Genomic DNA, 19,289 nt, shown 5'->3' on the forward strand with positions numbered 1-19,289 from the left:
GGGCTTCCCAGCTTGCTGAGGCAGCTGCGCCCGTGCAGCAATAACAATGGAAGCCCAGGGAGGAAATGCAGAGTCTCAAAGCTGGGCTTTCCCCTACACTTTTGGCCACAACTTTAGAGTTACCACAGAGAGATAAAGTTTATCTAACATAATGAATACTTTCCTGTGTAAACACTTGCCTTGAAATATTGGGACTTCCTTATACTGAACTATCGATTGATTTATTTGAAGTTCAAATTCAGCGGAGGCAGAGATGCCAGTTTGGTCTTTTGTTTTCTCCTAGGTCTGGCAATGCAACATAGAGGGGAGGAGATGCAGGGACTGGGTTCAGGCTCCGTGTCGCCCAAACACTGAGGCCACAGTCCCTCGCTCCCTCTCTCCCTCCCTCCCTTCCTCGCTCCCCCACGGTTGGCCAAGCGGGAAGACTCAGGGCTGGCAGCAGCAGTTTCCCAAGTTTCCGGGTGTCTGGGCACAGGGTAGGGCTGCTGTGTGTCAGGAGTGAAGTAGGGAGGGGTGCAGCAAAGAACCCCGGCAAAGAAGGCTCTTCTCAGAGCTACCTTCTCTCTGCACACTGGGTCTCACTTTCGTGTGGCCTCCTCCGGTGTCTTACAGCCTGGCAGAGCCTTGTTGAGAAGGCTTTTGGTCTGTTGACCCTCTGAGGGTGCTTCCCATATTGTGCCCAAACTGTGCTCTGATGTCTTTAGTGTATCTGGTCTGGCCTCCAGGTTTGCTTTTCAGGGTTCTCAAGTGCTTTGTCATTATCCTACACACATCAGCCTAGGGAGGGGCCTCTGTGTTCTTCCAAGATCGTGGTTTAAGTTTGGGCATATAACTTGGGAGGCTGAGGCAGGAGGATCGTTGTGAGTTCAAGACCAGCCTGGGCTACAAAGTGAGCTCAAGGCCAGCCTCAACTGCATAGTGAGACCCCGTCTCAAAAAAAAAAGAATGGGAATATAGCTGGCCATGATGGCACATGCATGTGACCTCAGGACTGGGGAGGCTGAGGCAGGAGGATCACTTGGAGTTCAAGACCAGCCTAGGCTGCATAATGAGTTCAAGTCAGCCTGAACTGTATAGCAAAACAATAACAACAATCCCCCAAATTAAAAAAAAAAAAAAAATCAAAAGACCAAAAGTCCTCCTGGAGTTTCCTGGAAGCTTGGCAGGCTGGCCTTTTAAAACAATTATTTATGTGCTGGGGGTAGTGACCTACACCTATATTCCCAGCACTTTGGAGAGCTGAGGAAGAGATGCCAAGTTCAGGCCCAGCCTGAGCAATTCAGTGACTCAGCAAGACCCTGTCTCAAAATAAAACATAAAATGGGCTGGAAATGTAGCTCAATGTGAAAGCCCTGGGTTTAATCCTCAGTACCACAACAAACATAAATTTTTCCTTGTATCTGGGCCAGGGATAGAGCTCAGCAGCACAGTGCCTGCCTGGCAAGTGCAAGGTCATGAGTTCCATTCCTAGTATCAAAAAAAAAAAAGAAAAGAAAAGAAAAGAAAAGAAAAGAAAAGAAAAGAAAAGAAAAGAAAAGAAAAGAAAAGGAAAGGAAAGACAGAAGGGAAACTGAGTAAACAGAACCCAGAGATGCAATCTGGGATTGATGTTTTCCAAGTGCTACTGTTTGGATCTTGAGTGGCTGCCAAAGGTCCACTATATGTTTAAGGCTTGGTGGGTGCCAGTGACATTATTGGGAGGTGACATGACCAGTATTAGGTGTGTCTTCATAGAAACGAGTGAGACCACAGGGGGACCCTTGACCCTGGGGCTGCCCCTCCTGTCCTTCCCTTCCTGCCCACACTGCCTGCCATGATGGTGGCCTTGCCACGGCCCTAAAGCCAACAGGCCTGCCACCCTTTGGCTAAAACCTCCAGCTAACACCAACCAGCTAAAGCCAACCTTTCATCTTCAACAACTGATTAGCTCAAGTATTTTATCACAGCTGCCCAAGCTAAGTAATGCACTAAGCTTCCCTAGGGGAGACATTTCTGGGGTGCTGGAGTAAATGATTATGTGGTTTTCCACACTTCTGGAAATTCTGATTTGCGGTCTGGCAGGTTAGTGATGAGGACTGCTTTTGCTATGCATCCTGGGAGATTTTGCTTTGTGGTAGAGTTGAGAACCTCTGACAACCACACTACCAGGAATTCTGGGTCTGCCCCCTGATCTGCATCCCTAAGGTCACTCACTCCCAAATACCAATGATTTTAAGAAAGACCTTTTTTAGCCAGGTATGATGGCTCACCCCTGTGATTACAGCACTTGGTCAGCTGAGGCAGAGGATTGCTGCAAGTTTAAGGCCAGCTTGGGCTACATACCGAGACAAAGTCTCACCATATAGGGCAGGCTGACTTCGAACTTACTGTATAACCCAGGCTGGCCTCAAAATCAGAGCAGTCTTCCTGCCTCAGCTTCCCAGGTGCTGGGATTACAGGTGTGCACCACCATGCCTGGCATGGTATATTTTTTTGCTCCAGTCCTTGTGTGTATTGATGCTCTGTCCCTGTGGATTATGCCTCCTTCTTCATCACCCCCTGGGGATCCAGGATGAGAACACCAGTTGTACCTCAAGCTGAGCTGCTGGGAACATCCCTGTGGCAGGGTCAGACCAGGCCCAGAGGCTGAAGGAGGGGCGGAGGGGCAGGAAGGGTTCAGGAAGTTGTTTTCCCCCTTCCTCCAGCATTTCAGCCCAGCCCTTTTCTGGGAGTGGCTGCTGATGGCCCTCTGGGCTCCGGAATGGAATTCTGAGTGGCTGGGTGTGTGGGGTGAAGGGTACTCGGGTCTGTTTGTAAGATGTTGCCAGGACCCTTGGAGTTACAGTGACCACCAGCTTGGCAGTTGTGACAGTGACTTGTCTGGATTTGTTGGCCTTGTGCTGAAGGAAGCCAAATGGATCCCAACCTCGTTGGTGTGATCTGCTGGGAGAGGGTGGGACAACAGCAAACCTCAGTGACCTGGTTCAGGTAATCTTGGTCCTGAGAATCAGCTCTGTGAGGATGTAAAGTGATTAAAAATCAAGGACTCTGGAGCCTCTGGCTCTGGGTTCAAATCCAGCTGTACCACTTAATCTCTGTGTGACTTGGGGGTTGGAAAAGCAGATCTTACCGATTTTGTATGAGAATTGGACCTTCACCTCACTCAGTAGCTGGTTCCCTAAGGTTGGGAGTATGTCAGCTACATTTAGGCAAATTGTGATAAAAATGACCTTTTGTAGGCTGGGCATGATGGCACACACCTGTAATCCCAGCACTCAGAAGGCTGAGGAAGGAGGATCACCTTGAGTTCAAGGCCAGCCTAAACCTCATAATGAGATCCTATCTCAAAAAAAAAAAAAAAAAAGCTAAAAAGATCCATGATGGCATTATGGAATGATGGGGTTTGTTTTTTTAATTCTATGCGCATTTTTCTCATCTATAGAGTAGGTATGCTAATACTACCAAACTTCCAGGATGGTTAAAAAGATTGTAATGTGCTCAGCACAGTGTCTGGTACAAAAGAAAAAAAGTATATGTACTTTTATAAAGTATATGTACTTTTTTAAAAAGTATACGCTGCTACCATCATAACCACTGTCATTGTCATCATCATCATCAGAAGGCAACTGACTCTTCCTCCTTTGGGTTAGTTCTAGTCTTATGGTCACTGCCAGCTCGCTGTGTAGCTTTGTACAGATGGCCTTGTTCTCAAAGGATGAAGGTCTTACTGTCTATTTTAGGTGCTCCATTTGTTTGCTGAATGAACTGATGAGGCAGGACACCAACTAAATGCTCTTTAAGGTGTTTTATAGTTTTCCATAACAGATCTTGGAAAATCTGGAATCAGAGATGTAGAAATTAGTTCAGAGAAGCATTTGGAGGAGTGTGGAAGAATGAGAGAAATGACCTGCAGAAGTAGTGGCATCAAGGTCTTGGATGTAGAGCAGTACAGAGAGGGGACGGGGTCATCAGGAAGAGATGGGAGATGTCCACTGGTCCAGCTGACCCCACAGATTTGACCTAAGCTTCAGAAAGGAATGTGGGCAACTCCGAGTGGAGAGTGGTGCTGCGCAGAGCCTGAGTCTCCAGCATGGGCTGAAGGGATTGGAAGGCAGTGGTGTGGGGCTCAGAAAAGGTCCCATGCCACTTTGGGTTGCATAAAGTACTTCTTTGAGAAGAACTGCAGTATGTCCTCACAGCTCCCTGAGCTTTTCTTCTCTGAGGACACCGCCTGGGGGACATGGGGCTGGGGGTTCTTATCTCCTTGACAGCTGGAGGGGCGGTGGCCTCTGCCACAGGAGAAGGCGGACTCTAATGCAGTGTTTTTCCTCCCTCATTCAGGTCTGAATGCCGGCGCTTTTTATGCCCTGTCCACTCTGCTGAATCGCATGGTGATCTTCCACTACCCGGTAGGGGAGTCCCCTCTGCAGGCCGAGCCTGGAAACAGGGTTTCCAAGTCTGTCTCTGCCAAGGCTGGGCCGGGATAGTGCTCCATTCCCATGTGCATGGCGTGCTTCCAGGGTTGGGAGGGGAGTGCTCTGGTTTTCACCCTGCCTCTGGAGGACCCAAAGGTGGCGGTGTGTGACTCGGTGACAAGCAGTTGGCATCGCGGAGCTCTCCCTTTTCTGCAGAAGAAGCACAGTTACCTCTCATAAATAATATCATTTGTGGATATGTACACATATTTACAATCATATTTACTATATATGATATGTAAAGTATGATGCATGGTAACACAATTGGTAAAAATACACACACAATATTTAGTTTGTAAAATGTGGCAAGATTTAATTTTGAACTCCTAGTTGCTCAACTGAAAGCAATTTTTTTTTGTTTTTGAGACATGGTTTCACTATGTAGTCCAGACTGGCTCCATCCTCCTGCCTCAGCCGCCCTAGTGCTGGGATTACAGGCATGTATCACCACGCCCAGTTCAACTGAAAGTATTTTTAAAATGTCTGCAGAACCAGTGAGGGCTGGAGGTTGGGAAAGGGACGCTGAGTGTCCTGGAGTCTTTTGAAAGAGCTAGAATCATATACTCACAGAGCAGGAGGCCACTGTGGCTAAGGGCTCTATCTTTGGAATTGGCCTGAGTTCACATCCCAGCTCCGTCCTTAATGTGTACTTTGTGACCTTGGACTCCTAGGTAAATCTCACCGTGCCTCAGTTTCTTCACTGTACAACAGGGCCCACTGACTCCTAACCTTACGTGGATAATTATGAAACTCAGAAGGTAGGAAAAATCTCAGGCATGGTGGACAGCTCATAGTAAGCATTCAAAAGTATATGGCTTTATTTTCCTTTTTCCTTTGGCATTGCTAGCTAAAATAAATATATAAAAATGAGCTGGGTGTGGTGTCTATAATCCTAGCACTCTGGGTGGCTGAGGAAGGAGGATCACAAGTGTGAGTCTTGTCTGAGTAATTTAGCAACTTAGTGAGAACATCTTAAAAAAAAAAAAAGAAAAGAAAAAGTTTGAAATCTAGTACTGAAGGAAAATAAAAATCTAAGAATGGAGTATTTTGATTCTGATTCCCCAGTCTGTGAATGGAAATGATGATAAATTCCATTCAAAGGGTTGCTATAAGGATTCAATTATTTTTTTAAAAAAATCTGCTGAAAATTGGTTCTAAGAACAGAACTTGGTTTATCATGTCACCCATCGCTGAGTCACACACACACACACACACACACAGACACACACACACACACACACACACACACACACACACACAGGAGTTATGCTTGGGGAAGAGCAGCTGTCCTTGGGTCTTCTCCAAGGCCGTCTGCTTCTGGCCATCTTCCCAGGCTGGGCTCCGGGTTACTCCCCTTTGCCCTTTCATCCCATAGTTACTTTGTATTGTCTCCTGCCATGTACTGACACCTGGTGATTTGGGGATTTCCCCAGGGGGAAGAAGTGAATGCTGGACGAATTGGCCTGACTATCATCATTGCAGGAATGTTTGGAGCCATGATCTCAGGCATCTGGCTGGATAAGTCCAAAACCTACAAGTAAGTCACCATTCCTCTCTGACAGAACTGGGGACCCATCTTTTGAAATGACTCATTTGATAGCAATGCAGCTCAGGCTGGGCTGTGACAGCAAGGGGTCTGAGGAGCCAAGCAGGCAGCTCAACTTACCTTCTGCAAGCCGCAATTTCCGCAGTTACGAAGTGAGGGACACTACACTTAGGAAGATCTTCGGAAGATTAGAGATGGGAGGAGAGGCCAGCGCAGTGCTCTTCTCCATCCCTGCCCACCAAGTAGCCTTGTGGAAGAGGCAGGCAAAAGAGAAAAGGAAATTGTGGGAAAAAAAAAAAAAGCCAAAAACTCCCAGTGGGTGTGATGACACATGCCTGCAACTCCAGCACTCAGGAGGCTGAGGCGAGTTCGAGGCCAGCCTGGGCTACATAGTTCAAGGCCAACCTGAAGCCCATAAGGAGGCCCTGTCTCAAAAAACAAAACAAAACCAAACAGAAAAAGAGCATAAAACCTCAGCAGTTGGAAAGTTTGTGGAACTCATGAAGAATGGTGATGAGGAGGGGATTCCACTGCCCTGTTCCTGGGGCTTCTGACCCTGAGAGGTTAACTGAGTGCACAGTTCACAGTGTTATCCTGCAGTTGTTTATACCTTGTGGGTTAAATATTGTGACATGCCTTGGACACAAATGCCCAGTGTATTAAGATCCCAGACCTGTCCTTCCTGTTTTTGATGTTTTCTGGTGTGGGGATCAAACCTAGGGCCTCACACATGCTAGGCAAGCAGTCTACCACTGAGCTCACCCCCAGCCCTTTCTGCCGTTCCTGCTGTGACTTTCCCATACGCTCCATGCACTGGACACTCGGTGAGTGGTGGCTGGGGGAGCAGCGGCACCAGTTTGTCCCACTTTGGGCTGGGGCAGCATTCCCTGCTGCCTTAAGGCATCCAGTGTTCCCAGTGTCTGGAGGTGACAGACAGTGGCAGACCTGTTCTCTGCCATACAGACCCAATTCTGCCTGCTATAGTCAAAGGCCAATTGAGGCCACCCTTAGAACATGTGGCTGCCTGGCTTACCACGGGCTCTTAGTTACCACTAGTGGAGCTTGGCCACTGTCGTGTCTCTGCCAACCATTAGTTGCTTGCTTCAGCCAGACCAAGAGCAGAGAGGACTGGCCGCCCCCACAGCAGGGAACAGCAGTGTCTTTCTTCCAGGGCTTGCTCTGCAAAGAAGGGAGGGGTTGGAATGTCACTGGGCTGGGGTGTGGACAGCCAGATGAATCAGACAAATCAGGAAATGTAGCAAGAGGACTGGGGAGGACACCTCCTCAGCACTTTAGGACCAGGCATCCCCGGCTCCCAGTGTCACTTGATATCTAAACCCAATGGCCTCGTGAGACCTTTCCCCATTAACTGTTCAGGCAGAGAGGACAGTTCTCAGTGGGCTGTGACAGTCTGTGATCTTGCCATCTATCTCTATGCCAGTCTCTTCTTGCAAGGGCTCCCAGATTCATCTTCTTTGCTGTGAAGGCTGGAAATTGGGTGCTGTGGTTTGATGATCTCAGGATAGAATTAGAAATAGTCTTTTTGAGCCAGATGTGGTGGCGCACACCTGTAATTACAGGAATCAGGAGGCTGAGGTAGTGGGATCCTCATGAGTTCAATGCCAGGCTGGGCTACATAGTGAGCTGAAGGACAGCCCAAACTACACAGCAAGACCCTGTCTTCAAACTCCCCACCAAAAAATGAAGCTATGATTAAACAAACATGACCCAAAAGTGTTAGTATCTGGTGAGCTGGTGGAATCACTGAAGAAGGCTGCTGTCCTTGAAGCTCCTTCTTTTGGGATGTGTAGGAATAGAGGGAAGGGCCATGGTAAGGAAGGAGAAGGCTCTTCTACTCCAGCAGCTGCTCTGAAGCACTAGGGGGAAGTGGCACCCTCTAGAGACTTTGGCCTTGATCTTTTCCAGACATGCAACCACATAGTAGAGCATTATTCCCACATGTAGTAATAGAAAGTATGGAAGTTTCAAGCCCAGATCTGGGTTCAAATCCCACCTGTGAATTTATTAAGCCAGGGACTTTGGACAAGTAGCTTAGTTGGCTTCAGTTTTCTCATTGGGAAACTTAGGAATGGTCCCATATTTCTTGCAGGAGTTTTGGTAAGGTTGAGTTGAAATCAGAAATGTGTGTAAAGTGTCTAAGAGAATTTGATACCCCATAAATATATCAGACGTTAGCTGGACACATACTGTGGTGTGCTCCTGGTCCCCCACCTTTTCTGGCCTCGGGAGACATGTGTAGGCTTTCAGCTTTCACATCTGCTTCCTTATGTTCAAGGCAGGAGGGCAGGAGGATATGCTCTGCAGTGAGGCAGCCAGAGGGGCGAGTGCAGTTCTGCCTGCAGGGGTCAGGGCTGCAGCAGCATCCTTCCTCGGCTCCATGGGGAGAGAAGTGTGTGGAGGGGCACAGTAGAGCTGAGCCTGACAGAACTCAGGACTTGCTGACTGTACTTCTGGGGGAACTGAAAAAGGGGAAGGTAACAGAGAGTGGGCGGAGATGTCTCTCTCTGGCTTTGGAGTCTGGCACTTGGGAGTTTAAGGCCAGAGAATGTCCTCTCTTAGTTCTGCTGTCTGCAGCACAATAGTTCTGATTCAACAGGCAAAGCTGTGCTGGGGAGGCAGTGCACCTGGAAGAACTACTGGTGACGGAGAGCGTCTGACAGTCAGATCATCGCCCAGCATTACCCAACGTGAGGTCCCGGGTCAAAGCTAACAAGCAGGAATCAGTGACATCTGGGGTGGTGCTGAACATTACTGTCATCTCACCGTGGCTGATGTTTGCCTTGCTTTTTTTTCCTGGTGGAAGACAGGGGAAGGAAAGGTTGTGTGCGTGCTCCCCACGAATAGGATGTGCCAAGCTAAGGGGCAGCTTGTGGAGAAGGTTCTAGAGGAAGAGCACTTCCTCTGAAAAGGAAGGAACCATTTGTGTGATCATTGGTTCAGTGTTTGTCACCCTCATAGACAGACAACTCTATGAAAGCGATATCCTAGCACATCACAGGGAGCTTGCCAGACAATAGGGCTCACCAGATACTTGGGAACTGAATAAAGGATCAGTCTTGTTAAAGTCAGAAGGATATGACTCAACTTTTGTACCTCTGCTTACAGAGAGACAACCCTGGTGGTGTACGTCATGACTGTGGTGGGCATGGTGATCTACACGTTGACTTTGAACCTGGGACATCTGTGGGTAGTGTTCGTCACCGCTGGCACATTGGGGTAAGTGTCACCTCCAACCTGTTAAATTGGAAAACACTGTCAGAACTGCCAGTATCCCAGGATACAACACTGAACCCCCTTTTCTGCCTTCTCACTGACTTCAGAAGATGTGGAAAGGGTCTCTGGGGGTCTTGGTAACACTTGTAGACTTCAGGCAGCCTGCTGTGCCCTGTTGGGATGGAGTGAAGCATGAATTGCCCTTCAGGATCTCTGGGATGCTAGGAAATGCTTGGAGTCCATTTTAGCTTTGTCTGGAACAAAATGGGGCCATAGAAATACACAGGGCTTGGAATAAAAATTGCTCAGGTCTTAGCTAGACCACAGACATGTCACTCAACTGCCCCAGTCCTCTGTTTCTTCATCCGTGAATGAAGATGAGTAACCTCCATCCTGGAAGGATTGAGCAAGACAGCAGATATGAGAACAATAAGAAGTGTGGAGCAAATGAAAGGAATCAGGACAGGAATTTTCTAGGCCTGATGTGTGAGAAAATGTAGGAAATAGCTCGCCTGTCATCAAGGCCTTTGCTCCCCTCCCCCTGCTATTTTCCTTTGGTGTGAGTGTGTCTGTGTGCATGTCTGTGAGTGTGAATGTGAGAGGGCAACGAAGCAAGGCCTTTGGTGCTCAACCTCAGTGGGCTGCTCTGTAGAGGAAAATAGGAGGACTGTGAGCTCCTCCTTTCAGGTCCCAGAGAGTCCTGCGGATGCTGCCTCAGCTCTGGGGACTTCTCTCAACCCAGGGCCATGTTCCCAGGCCACAGTCTCTCAGCTGAATGTGGAGCACACCAGGCTTCCTTGCCTCTCTGTAAATGCTGCTCTGCCATTGAGGCTGGAGAGAGAAGCACTGGGACCCGCTGAGCACAAGGCCTGCACATGAGCTTCGTCCTGGTCTGCAGGGATATCCCTTTCCTTGAAATGGCCACTGGGAGGATGGGCAGATTGTTCAAGGCCTAGGGGAATGGACAGATTGTCCAAGATGTCTTGATGGGAAAGGAAACACAGGAGAGGGAATCTTAAGGGAGGTGGGTTCCCCATCCCTGCCCTGGAAGTTCAACATCACATTGTTTCTCTGATCTGGACTTCAGTTTCTTTATGACTGGCTATCTCCCACTGGGGTTTGAGTTCGCCGTGGAGCTCACATACCCAGAATCAGAGGGCATGTCGTCTGGCCTCCTCAACGTGTCTGCACAGGTAGAGCTTCTGTTATCTCTTTGTTCCCTGCCTCGCTTGGGACAGCAGTGGAGGCTGGTATTGCATTGTTGCTGCATGGTTGTACCTGGGGTCCAGCTGGCTGGGCCCTTCTTTCCAATCTTCCCTATGCTTTTCCAGGTGTTTGGAATCATCTTCACCATCTCCCAGGGACAGATTATTGACAACTACGGAACTAGGCCCGGGAACATCTTCCTGTGTGTGTTCCTCACCCTTGGGCTGGCCCTCACTGGTGAGTTGGGGCCTGAGGGCCAGATGAGGCTGAGGCTGCTCATGGGCAAGGCGGTTGGCAAGGTGGACCCCAGTGTCTTGGGGGAGCACACATGCAAGGGGACTTGCTAGGAAATATGTTTGGGGGGCAGTAACATGTTTTAGTTGAATGAAGCTGGGCTTTGGAGTCAGAAGACCCACATTTGGATCCATTCTGACACTGGCTTCCCTGGCTCTTCACTTTGGGCAAGTGGGCCAACCTGTGGGGGCCTTAGTTTCCTACCCTGTAAAATAAGGATTGCTCCTGAGGCTTAGACCAATGTACATAAAAAATCTGGCAAATGTAAGTGACCTCAGAGTGTCATTATTGGATTGTGCCTTGCAGGGACAGCAGTGATCCCTGGGCTTTTACCAAGTTGCATGGCACCAACTTCCTGGAATACCTGCAGTAGGTTTGGGATGTCTGTGACCTTTAGGAAAACAAGGATTCCCTCTAAAGAGTAAACTTAACTATTGGATCTCCTTGATGACTGTCTTTGTCACTCTTCTTTTTCAATTTCAGCTTTCATTAAGGCAGATCTCCGGAGGCAAAAGGCGAACAAAGAAATCCCCGAGATAGTGAGTATACAGAGCTTGGTGGGAACAGGATCTAGGCCCTGGGCTTGTAATGAGCAGGTGACAACATAGGCACAGCCAAGGGGCGTCCACACAGGGACTAGTTTTGTGGTGGCCGTGAGTCCAGCTCTCCTCTCATAATCATGGCAGCCTCAAGATTTCCTCGATGGATGTTCAGCACTGATTTTCTGTTACTCTTTTCTGGGCTTTTCTCCACTTCCTTCCCTCCTCCTGGCTTCCCTGCCCCTGGAGCACATCCTGTTGTCTCAGTCTGCTGAATGGCACCCTTGGATGCTGAGCCAAGTCCTGAGTGCCTGGCTGCACTGTTGGTCCACCTGGGGTTAGTGACTAGAGAGGAAAGGAAAGGTGGGAGTCTAGCTTGACCACACTGTCATGGCGATGGTGGCCCTGAGGCTGTGGGTCTCTTGGCATGTGACAGCCCTTACATAGGGTCATGGGGATGGAGCCAACATGTTGCCAGTAGGACTCTAAAAGGACAAGTCAGGAAGTAGACAGTGATGCCAAATGGAGAGGAGAGTATCAGGAATATGATCTCAAACTGAAAAATGTTTCCCATCTGCTCTAATCAGCTGGGAACTACTTAAACCAAAATGTTAAGGCTCAGTTCTGAGCAAGAGCTAGGGTGTAGTTCAGTGGTAGAGCCCTTGCCTAGTTTGTGTGAGGCCTTAGGTTTGATCTCCAGCAGAAGAGTGGGGGAGGGCGTAGGGAGAGGGAGAGGGAGAGGGGTAAGGGGGAGGGGAGGGGAGTCATAGCTGAGCAAGGGTAAAAAGAATTGCAGCTCTGAGGAGGAGTAAAAGTAGGATATTTTACTAAAACATAAAACTAACAAACTTATTATAAAACAGTATATATTCTTTGTAGGAAAATTTAAAAAAAAAAAAAACACAGTAAACACAAAATTTAAAAAATCACCTTACAAGGGCCAGGCATGGTGGCACATACCTGTAATCTCAGCACTCAGGAGGCTGAAGCAGGAGGATTGTTGTGAGTTTGAGACCAGTCTGGGCTACAAAGTGAGCTCCAGGCCAGCCTGAATTGTATAGCGAGAACTTGTCTCAAAAAGACAAAAAAATAAATAAATCACCCTACAATTTCCATCATCTAGAGATGTTATTTTTATATTAATTTATGCATATCTGTATCCACATATTCATATATATTTTTTAAAGCAAAAATATAATCTATTTACCTTTTTAAACTCACTACAAGCATTATCAGGCTATTAAACTTCTGCAATATAATTTTAATGACTGTATAGTATTCCATTATGTGGATAAGCCATGGTTTATTTAACAGTTTTCTTGTCTGAACATTAAAATTTTTTGCCAGTTGTTGTTACTGACACATTGGAAGATGAGAAGTTTCCAATTTAGCTTGTGATGTACCATGCCAAGTGACATGAGATTTTGCCAAGTTTTCTTTATAATCTGTGTTTACAATGGTAGATATAGGCAAACAAGAAAAAATAGAAGTCACCTATAATTCTGCCTCCCAGAGATACCATAGGAGCATCTTAGTCTATTTTCCCATGCTGTAATCTATGGGTATGCTTATGTATGTTTTGTTTTCTACTCTGTATATTTGCTTAATGTAGCTTGATGAACTTTCCACACAATCACACTCTCAACCTCATCTCTTTCCCTCTCTCTCATTTTCCACAGATATCTATATCTATATCTCTCTTCATCTGTATAGCATTTCAGTTCCAGTATTTCACTATTGTTGCAGCCAGATCCTCGTGCACGTGATCCAGGTTTGCTAATCAAAATTGGTTGGAGTTGCTGGCTCAGTCTCCTTGACTACGGGATATTAGAAGTAGCACTAAAGTTGTAGTAGTAGAGCTCCCTTACCTGTGTTGTGTCCCTGGCTAATCCACTGTGCATGTCCGGACCTCACAGCATCTGACGCTACTTAGTATTATTAGAAAAGCAGAGTTGCACTGGGGCTGCCACCAGGGAAGCCACAGCTGTCACAGAGCATCCTTCTTCTGGAGCCCTGTCATTCTACACCCATGGTGGTCAGTGTAACTCGGAGACCTGCAGACAAATGCACTGTCAGAGCCAGGTGAAGTCAGGGCATGCAGCAGATCTAGCCAGACCTGTCTTCCTGCACATCAGGGAGATGTAGTTTGGTTAAAAAGAGACAGAACTGGGGCAGGAGTCACGACTGAACTTGACTATGAAAATCATAGTTTGAATTTTCATTTTTCTTCCAGCATAGAAAGTAGCTGTGCTTTCATCCGACTAACCTATCTCAAGCCAATGGATTTGGGGGGGCATGCACGAGTGTGTGTGCTTGGGGAGAGGCTGAGTCACTTACCTGTCAGTTGCCTGAATGAGGGTTCCTTCTGGCTGAGGCTGACTGTAGTGCAAAGGTTAGCAAGCCTGAAAAGGAGAAGGTTAGATTCCTGCAGCTGTTGCCCTTGCCATAGCCTGGCCATGAGACCTGCCGGGGAATAAAGCATCATTTGTTGGCTGGCCTCTAGCCTGGCCCTGCACATGTTCCTCTGGCCTGAAGTGGTGCTTGGGCAGAGCTGGGGCTATGCCCAAGGCCTCCTTGCTAATTAGAAGACCCTTGCTAAAGAGAAGAAGTAAAATACTTCTTAAAACAGCAGGCAAACACCCAAGTTGGCAGTATGTGCTAAGGACCCCACAGTATAATTTCTAGGCCATGTCTGATTCCAAACACACCTGACAAGTGTGGCCTGGAGGCCTCTTCCTTGTAGAAGAATCCTATGCCGTCCCTCCCTGAGGAAGCCAAGGCCAAACTAAGTGGAAGTCTTTGTTCCTCTGCATAAAGTATGAATATGCAGCATTAAGTTTATATATGCAGTTATGCATGCTGCCTTTAAAAATTCTTTTTGTAGCCAGGCATGGTGGTACAGCCAGGTGTGGTGGCACATGCCTGTAATCCCAGCACTCAGGAGGCTGAGGCAGGAGGATTGCTGCAAGTTTGAGGCAAGCCTGTGCTACATAGTGAGTTCAAGGCCAGTCTAGACTACATAGTGAGACCTTGTCTCAAAAACAAAACAAAACAAAACAAAACAAAACAAAACAAAACAAAATAGCTGGTTGGTCATACATGAAGGTGACTTCTTGGCCCTCAAAATGGGGAGGGAAAGTGGGCTTTTTTTCTGCTTCCAAACAATTGAGCTTGGGATGACATCTTTTGAGGGGCATGTTTTGTAGCTGTTGTGGTGCAATAGGAAACTGGCTTTTTTTCCTTTGAGTGGTGCTGGTGGGGAGCAGTGCTCGGGGAGTGCACTTAGGCAGGGGCTGGGAGCTGCTGTCTGGTTGGCTTTGTTTGCTCTTGTGCATATGGATACAGAATGGCCCATCTCAGGCCTGCTGATTGGAGTCAGGGCCAGGCAGATGGTCCAGCTGGGGCAGAGTCCTGTGCCTTCTAGCCACGGAACTGCCTGCCTGCTTTGCCTTCCAGAAAGTCCAAGAGGAGGAAGACAGCAACACTAGCAAGGCACCCACCGTGATATCGGAGGTTCGTCTCTGACAGAGGGACAGGTGAGAGTGACCCAAGAAACACGAACACCCCACCTCTTCACTCAGCTCAGCTCTCACTGCCAGCGCACAGGTCTTTGTTGGAGCTTTTTGAGGGCATCAGCTGAAATATTTGTGGCTTGCATGTTGGTGCCTATGCCTCTGGGAAACCCTGCAGAGCTTGGTTGGCACTTTTCATCAAACGCAGACTGGATTTCCGTCCCCTCCACCTTTGAGGAGCTCATGGGTGGCGGTGTGGGGAAGGGCTGGTGGATGGTCCTCAAGTCGTCCAGGCTTGGCCCCTTGCCTTCCATTATCTCCTTCACCCTCACAGAGAATGCTTGCAAAATTACCACAGGGAGAAAGTTTATTCAGAATATGAACTTTTTCTAGTGTCTTAAGAGCCTCACCAGAAGCCCAGTTCTTTCTAAGGAGAAGCAAGCTGCTCAGCCTGAGGGTTGTTCCTGAGTCATCAGAGGGACTGTTCAGTAACATCCATCAGAACAGCCTCACAGGGTAACTCCACTAGGACCCTTCGCCCAAGCTGGGATCTGTCTAATGTGATCTTTCTCTAAATTCTCCTGTGAGCTGATCAGACCAAACATTAATAATTTGTTCACACCAATATTTTGTTGTGGCCATGACGAGGGAACTGATTTGGGAAGGTTAACTACCTTGAGCTGGGATGGAAAGGTACTTTTCCTACAAAAGAAGTTCCTGTCCAGGTACTTCAGGGTGTCCTTGGCCACTCCGTATGCCTTCATCTGGACACTGCACTGGGACATTGCCATCACCTAAGTGTGTGTTTTATCCCAACGGAGCAATCACAGCCAACCTCACTGTAAATGTCACTGAAAGTGAAATCTCCATTCTGCTCTGACAAGTCCAAGGCTGCTTCTGACAGATGAGAGGACACGGGTATCCGGAAAGGTGCTTCATGAAATGGGCATTGCATCTGATTGATGGAACATGTCCTGCCTCTGGTGGGGACAGCATTTGCACACCCACCCCTCCCCCTCCCTCCTACTAGCAAAGTCTCCATCAGATATTCTACATTTAAAGGGATCGCCTTTAACCAATTCAAGCTGATCTCCCTGCCTGTCTAGCCTACTGCCTGGCTGTATGCATAGGCTTCAGTAGTGTCTCCTGAAACAAAAAGTGTTTAGTAATTTCTCCTATGTGTTGAGCACCTGTGGCATGAACCACCATGCCGTCTGGCTTTGGCCACAGTCTTGGCGTCAGCATATCAGAGCAGCCTGGGCTGGCTGGGTGCTGCTATTGGCCCTGAAGGGGCCAGATGTGTGTGTCTGTGTACAGAGCCAAGCAAGGGAAGGGATGCTGTGTATGTAATAAAAGAAGTCTGCTTTTATGGTGATGGGAGCGTTGGGGGAGAAGGGAGATGTGCCTTACTTTTTGACAGGTGACAGGTGTTTATTCTTCAGCCCCTCAGAATGTATTAACAGCACATTTACTGAATCCCCAGCTTTATTTTCAAAACACAAGTTGCATTTTCTGTTTGTGATACCATTTTTTGAGGCAATAAAGGGTTCGCAAAGTGGTCTGCATGGTCTTTTGGTGGGGTGGCAGCAGCTGCTGACAGTCCCATGAGCTTCTCATGTATTTCTGAGGGCTGTGTCTGAGGTGTGTGGGGAAGGATGGGGGCAGGGGATTGGCCTCCTCTGGGCCAGCAGAGCAGCAGCTGCAGACTTGCACAAGAGGATCTATGTCCTCTGCAGACATGACTGGTTTTTCTTTTTTCTTTTTTGGTACTGGGAATCAAACTTGCTTGCCAGGCAGGTGTTGTGCTGCTGAGCTATATCCCCAGCCCATGACTGGGTTTTTTTTTTAAAGACTGGGTGTGGTGGTACATACTTGTAGTTCCAGCTATGGGGAGGCCAAGGCAGGAGGACTGTTGAGTTTGAAGCCAATCTGATAAGCATAGCAAGTCCCTGTCTCAAAAGCGGTAATAAAAAATAAAGATGGAAAGGTTTCGGCCTGCTTAGGTGAGATACCACAACTCAGTGGCCAACAAGTGACCCTGGCCTCCCCCCCCAGTGTGTACAGATGGGAATGTGACTGCCGATGAGACAGCCCACTGTTGCTTCTGGCTCTGCCTCGAAGGGTGGCCCAAGTGTTTGTTCTGTGATCTCAGCCACGCATCAGGTTGCTCTGGCCAGAGTCCACAGCTTGGCCTCAGCATCTGCAGTTCTACTTTCCCGGATTTCCTTCTGAACTGTCCTACTTATTGCCGCTCCTCCTGCCCTGATGGCGCTCACCTTACCTCTGGGACTCGGATAGGCTGCTTAGATGTTTCCTATATATTTCTTCCCTAGACTTGCACTATGCCTGTGATGTTCTAGCACTATATTTACCAGCAATTCTTAGTTGCAATAACCAGCAGTAACTACAGTATGATCCTACTTCATGTATTTAAAGTCCTACTTCAGGTATGCTTGCAATATATAGATTACACTCACCATGGCGAGTTGGTATGTGTACATATCTTTTTTCTTTTTTGGTTTTTCTGAGACAGGGTCTCACTATGCAGTTCAGGCTGGTCTTGAGCTTACTATGTAGCCTACAGTGACCTCAAACTTATGGTGATCCTCTTGCCTCAGCCTCTTGAATGCTGGGGTTACAAGTGTGCAGCTAATAACACATTTTAATTGTTTTCCCCATCCCTATTCTACTTTAAATCACCAGGGTGGGGGTGACCCAAACTCAAGCCTGGGCTGTTAAGGCGAAACACTCTGCTTGCACCATCTCTTTAGGTCCATGCTTAGAGGAGCTACAATTTATACGTTGGCTCTTTTCTTAGTAGCTTCCAGGTGGATCTGCACTCAAATATATTCTCTGTATCACTGCTTCTCTTACTGCCTCCTTTTAATAGTGGTAAAGAAAAGATAGTTCTTACCACAAAGCTCTTTTTCTAGACATATTACCATAGGGGTTTGCAGTCTGGAATCACTGCACCCTGTTCTGGCACCATAAAGGAGCCGAGGAGGAAGCCAACCCAGTCGGACAAAGCTGAATCACAGAAAACCACAGCTGGAGTCCAAATCAAACCATTCCTGCACACTGTGATCCTCGTAACTCCTTGGCTATGTCAGCCGTGTGTTCTTTACTGGGTAAGGTAGATTTTGTTCCTTTCACCTGAGGAGCTGCTGGAAGGACTGGGGATGCAGTTCAGTGATAGAATGCTTGCCTACAATGTTCAAGACTCTGGGTTCAATCTCTAGTGCTGCTGGGGCGGTGGGGGAGGGCTGACAAACTCCCACTGTATTTAAGTATCAGTGTTGCTGACCTTCATACCCTTGCAGCCTCTGCTTCCTTCACTTCCTCTCCCTCTAGCTGCACTGAGCTCACTCTTTGAGCAGGACTCTGCCTGCCAGTTGCTGCTCCCTCGGCCTTCAATGCGTACTTCATGTCTCAAGACGTCGACTCCAGAGCTTGAGTCTCACCTAAAATCCCACCACCTTGGGAAGTGGTTTCTGATTCCTCCATGTCCTCTACCTCCGTCCTCTTGTTCAAACACCTTGTCTTCTGTAGGATTCTTCCCACTGTTGCAAGTTCTTCTATGGCTCACTTGTGGATTCTGCTGCCTTGACTACAGTGTAAGCCCCTCGGGAACGGGGTTTGCCTCTCCTTCTCTTTCCCAAGTGTCTGTCTGGCACAGACAAATAATAAACACTTGTTGAAACGGCAAGTGGCCTTTCCAGTACATGCGGCATGTGCGGGGGGGGGCAGCGGCTGGAAGAGCCTTTCAGGTGTGGAAGGAAGCTGCCTGCTCCAGGGCATCACCCTTGGGGTCTAGTTGGCTCCTTTCCACCATCATGCAGCTGTTCTTTCTATGCCAGTTCTGTAGGATTCTTCTATTGAGCAGGACTTTGCCTGCCAGTTGCTGCTCCCTCGGCCCTTGGTGCCTACTTCACATGTCAAGACATTGACTCCAGAGCTCTCCAGAGCTTCTCCAATGCTGTATCCTCAAGAATCCATTTCCTTAGGTAGAAAGTAAGAAAGGGTCCTGATGTTGAGTTGTGAACTTAGAACCTTGATGGGATGGGAAAGAAGAGGAAGATTTGACTTTAAGAATGTAAGAAACTCAGCGAGGTGGCACGTTCCTGTAATTTCAGCGCTCTGGGAGGCTGATGCAGGAGGACTGCAGGTATGAGCCCAACCTGGGCAATTTAGCAACTTAGACCTTGTCTCTAGATAGATAGAGACAGAGAAAGAGCACAAGCTAGGGATGTAGCTCAGTACAAAAACCCTGACTGGATGCCCAGTATGGGGGGAGTAGGGGAGAGAGAGGGACAGAATGAAAGTAAGTGACAATAAGGAACAGATGGTGTGGAGTCAGCTGGGCTTACCTGACTCAAGCTGTCCTCAAGTGGTAGATCTGACAGACAGAAAGCGGTGGCCCTCTCACCATAGGCTCAGGCAGCGCCAGGCTGCTCTTGCCTTAGAGGACGTCAAAGCACAAGGAGTGAGCACAGCAGAGGCTTTT

General features: G+C 48.0%; 1 protein-coding gene across 4 annotated transcripts in view; it reads left to right on the top strand.

Moving 5' to 3' along the window:
* The window catches only part of Flvcr2 (feline leukemia virus subgroup C cellular receptor family, member 2), a 52,290-nt gene extending 33,094 nt beyond the window's left edge, over window positions 1–19,196 (top strand). For 2 of the 4 annotated variants that reach the window (XM_013510129.1, XM_013510128.1), the window contains 7 exons: window positions 4,321–4,388; window positions 5,888–5,991; window positions 9,127–9,237; window positions 10,322–10,427; window positions 10,566–10,677; window positions 11,218–11,273; window positions 14,730–16,344. In XM_013510129.1, the coding sequence (XP_013365583.1) occupies window positions 4,321–4,388; window positions 5,888–5,991; window positions 9,127–9,237; window positions 10,322–10,427; window positions 10,566–10,677; window positions 11,218–11,273; window positions 14,730–14,798 (626 nt within the window). In that variant the 3' untranslated portion in view covers window positions 14,799–16,344. Of the gene's footprint in view, window positions 1–4,320; window positions 4,389–5,887; window positions 5,992–9,126; window positions 9,238–10,321; window positions 10,428–10,565; window positions 10,678–11,217; window positions 11,274–14,729; window positions 16,345–17,718 lie in introns of those variants that run through there. The other 2 variants (XM_005414964.2, XM_005414963.2) reach the window with 2 other exon arrangements.
* The last annotated feature ends 93 nt before the right edge of the window (window positions 19,197–19,289 follow it).

The sequence above is a fragment of the Chinchilla lanigera genome, unplaced genomic scaffold (assembly GCF_000276665.1).
Source record: "Chinchilla lanigera isolate Chin_1 unplaced genomic scaffold, ChiLan1.0 scaffold00211, whole genome shotgun sequence".
NCBI lineage: Eukaryota > Metazoa > Chordata > Mammalia > Rodentia > Chinchillidae > Chinchilla > Chinchilla lanigera.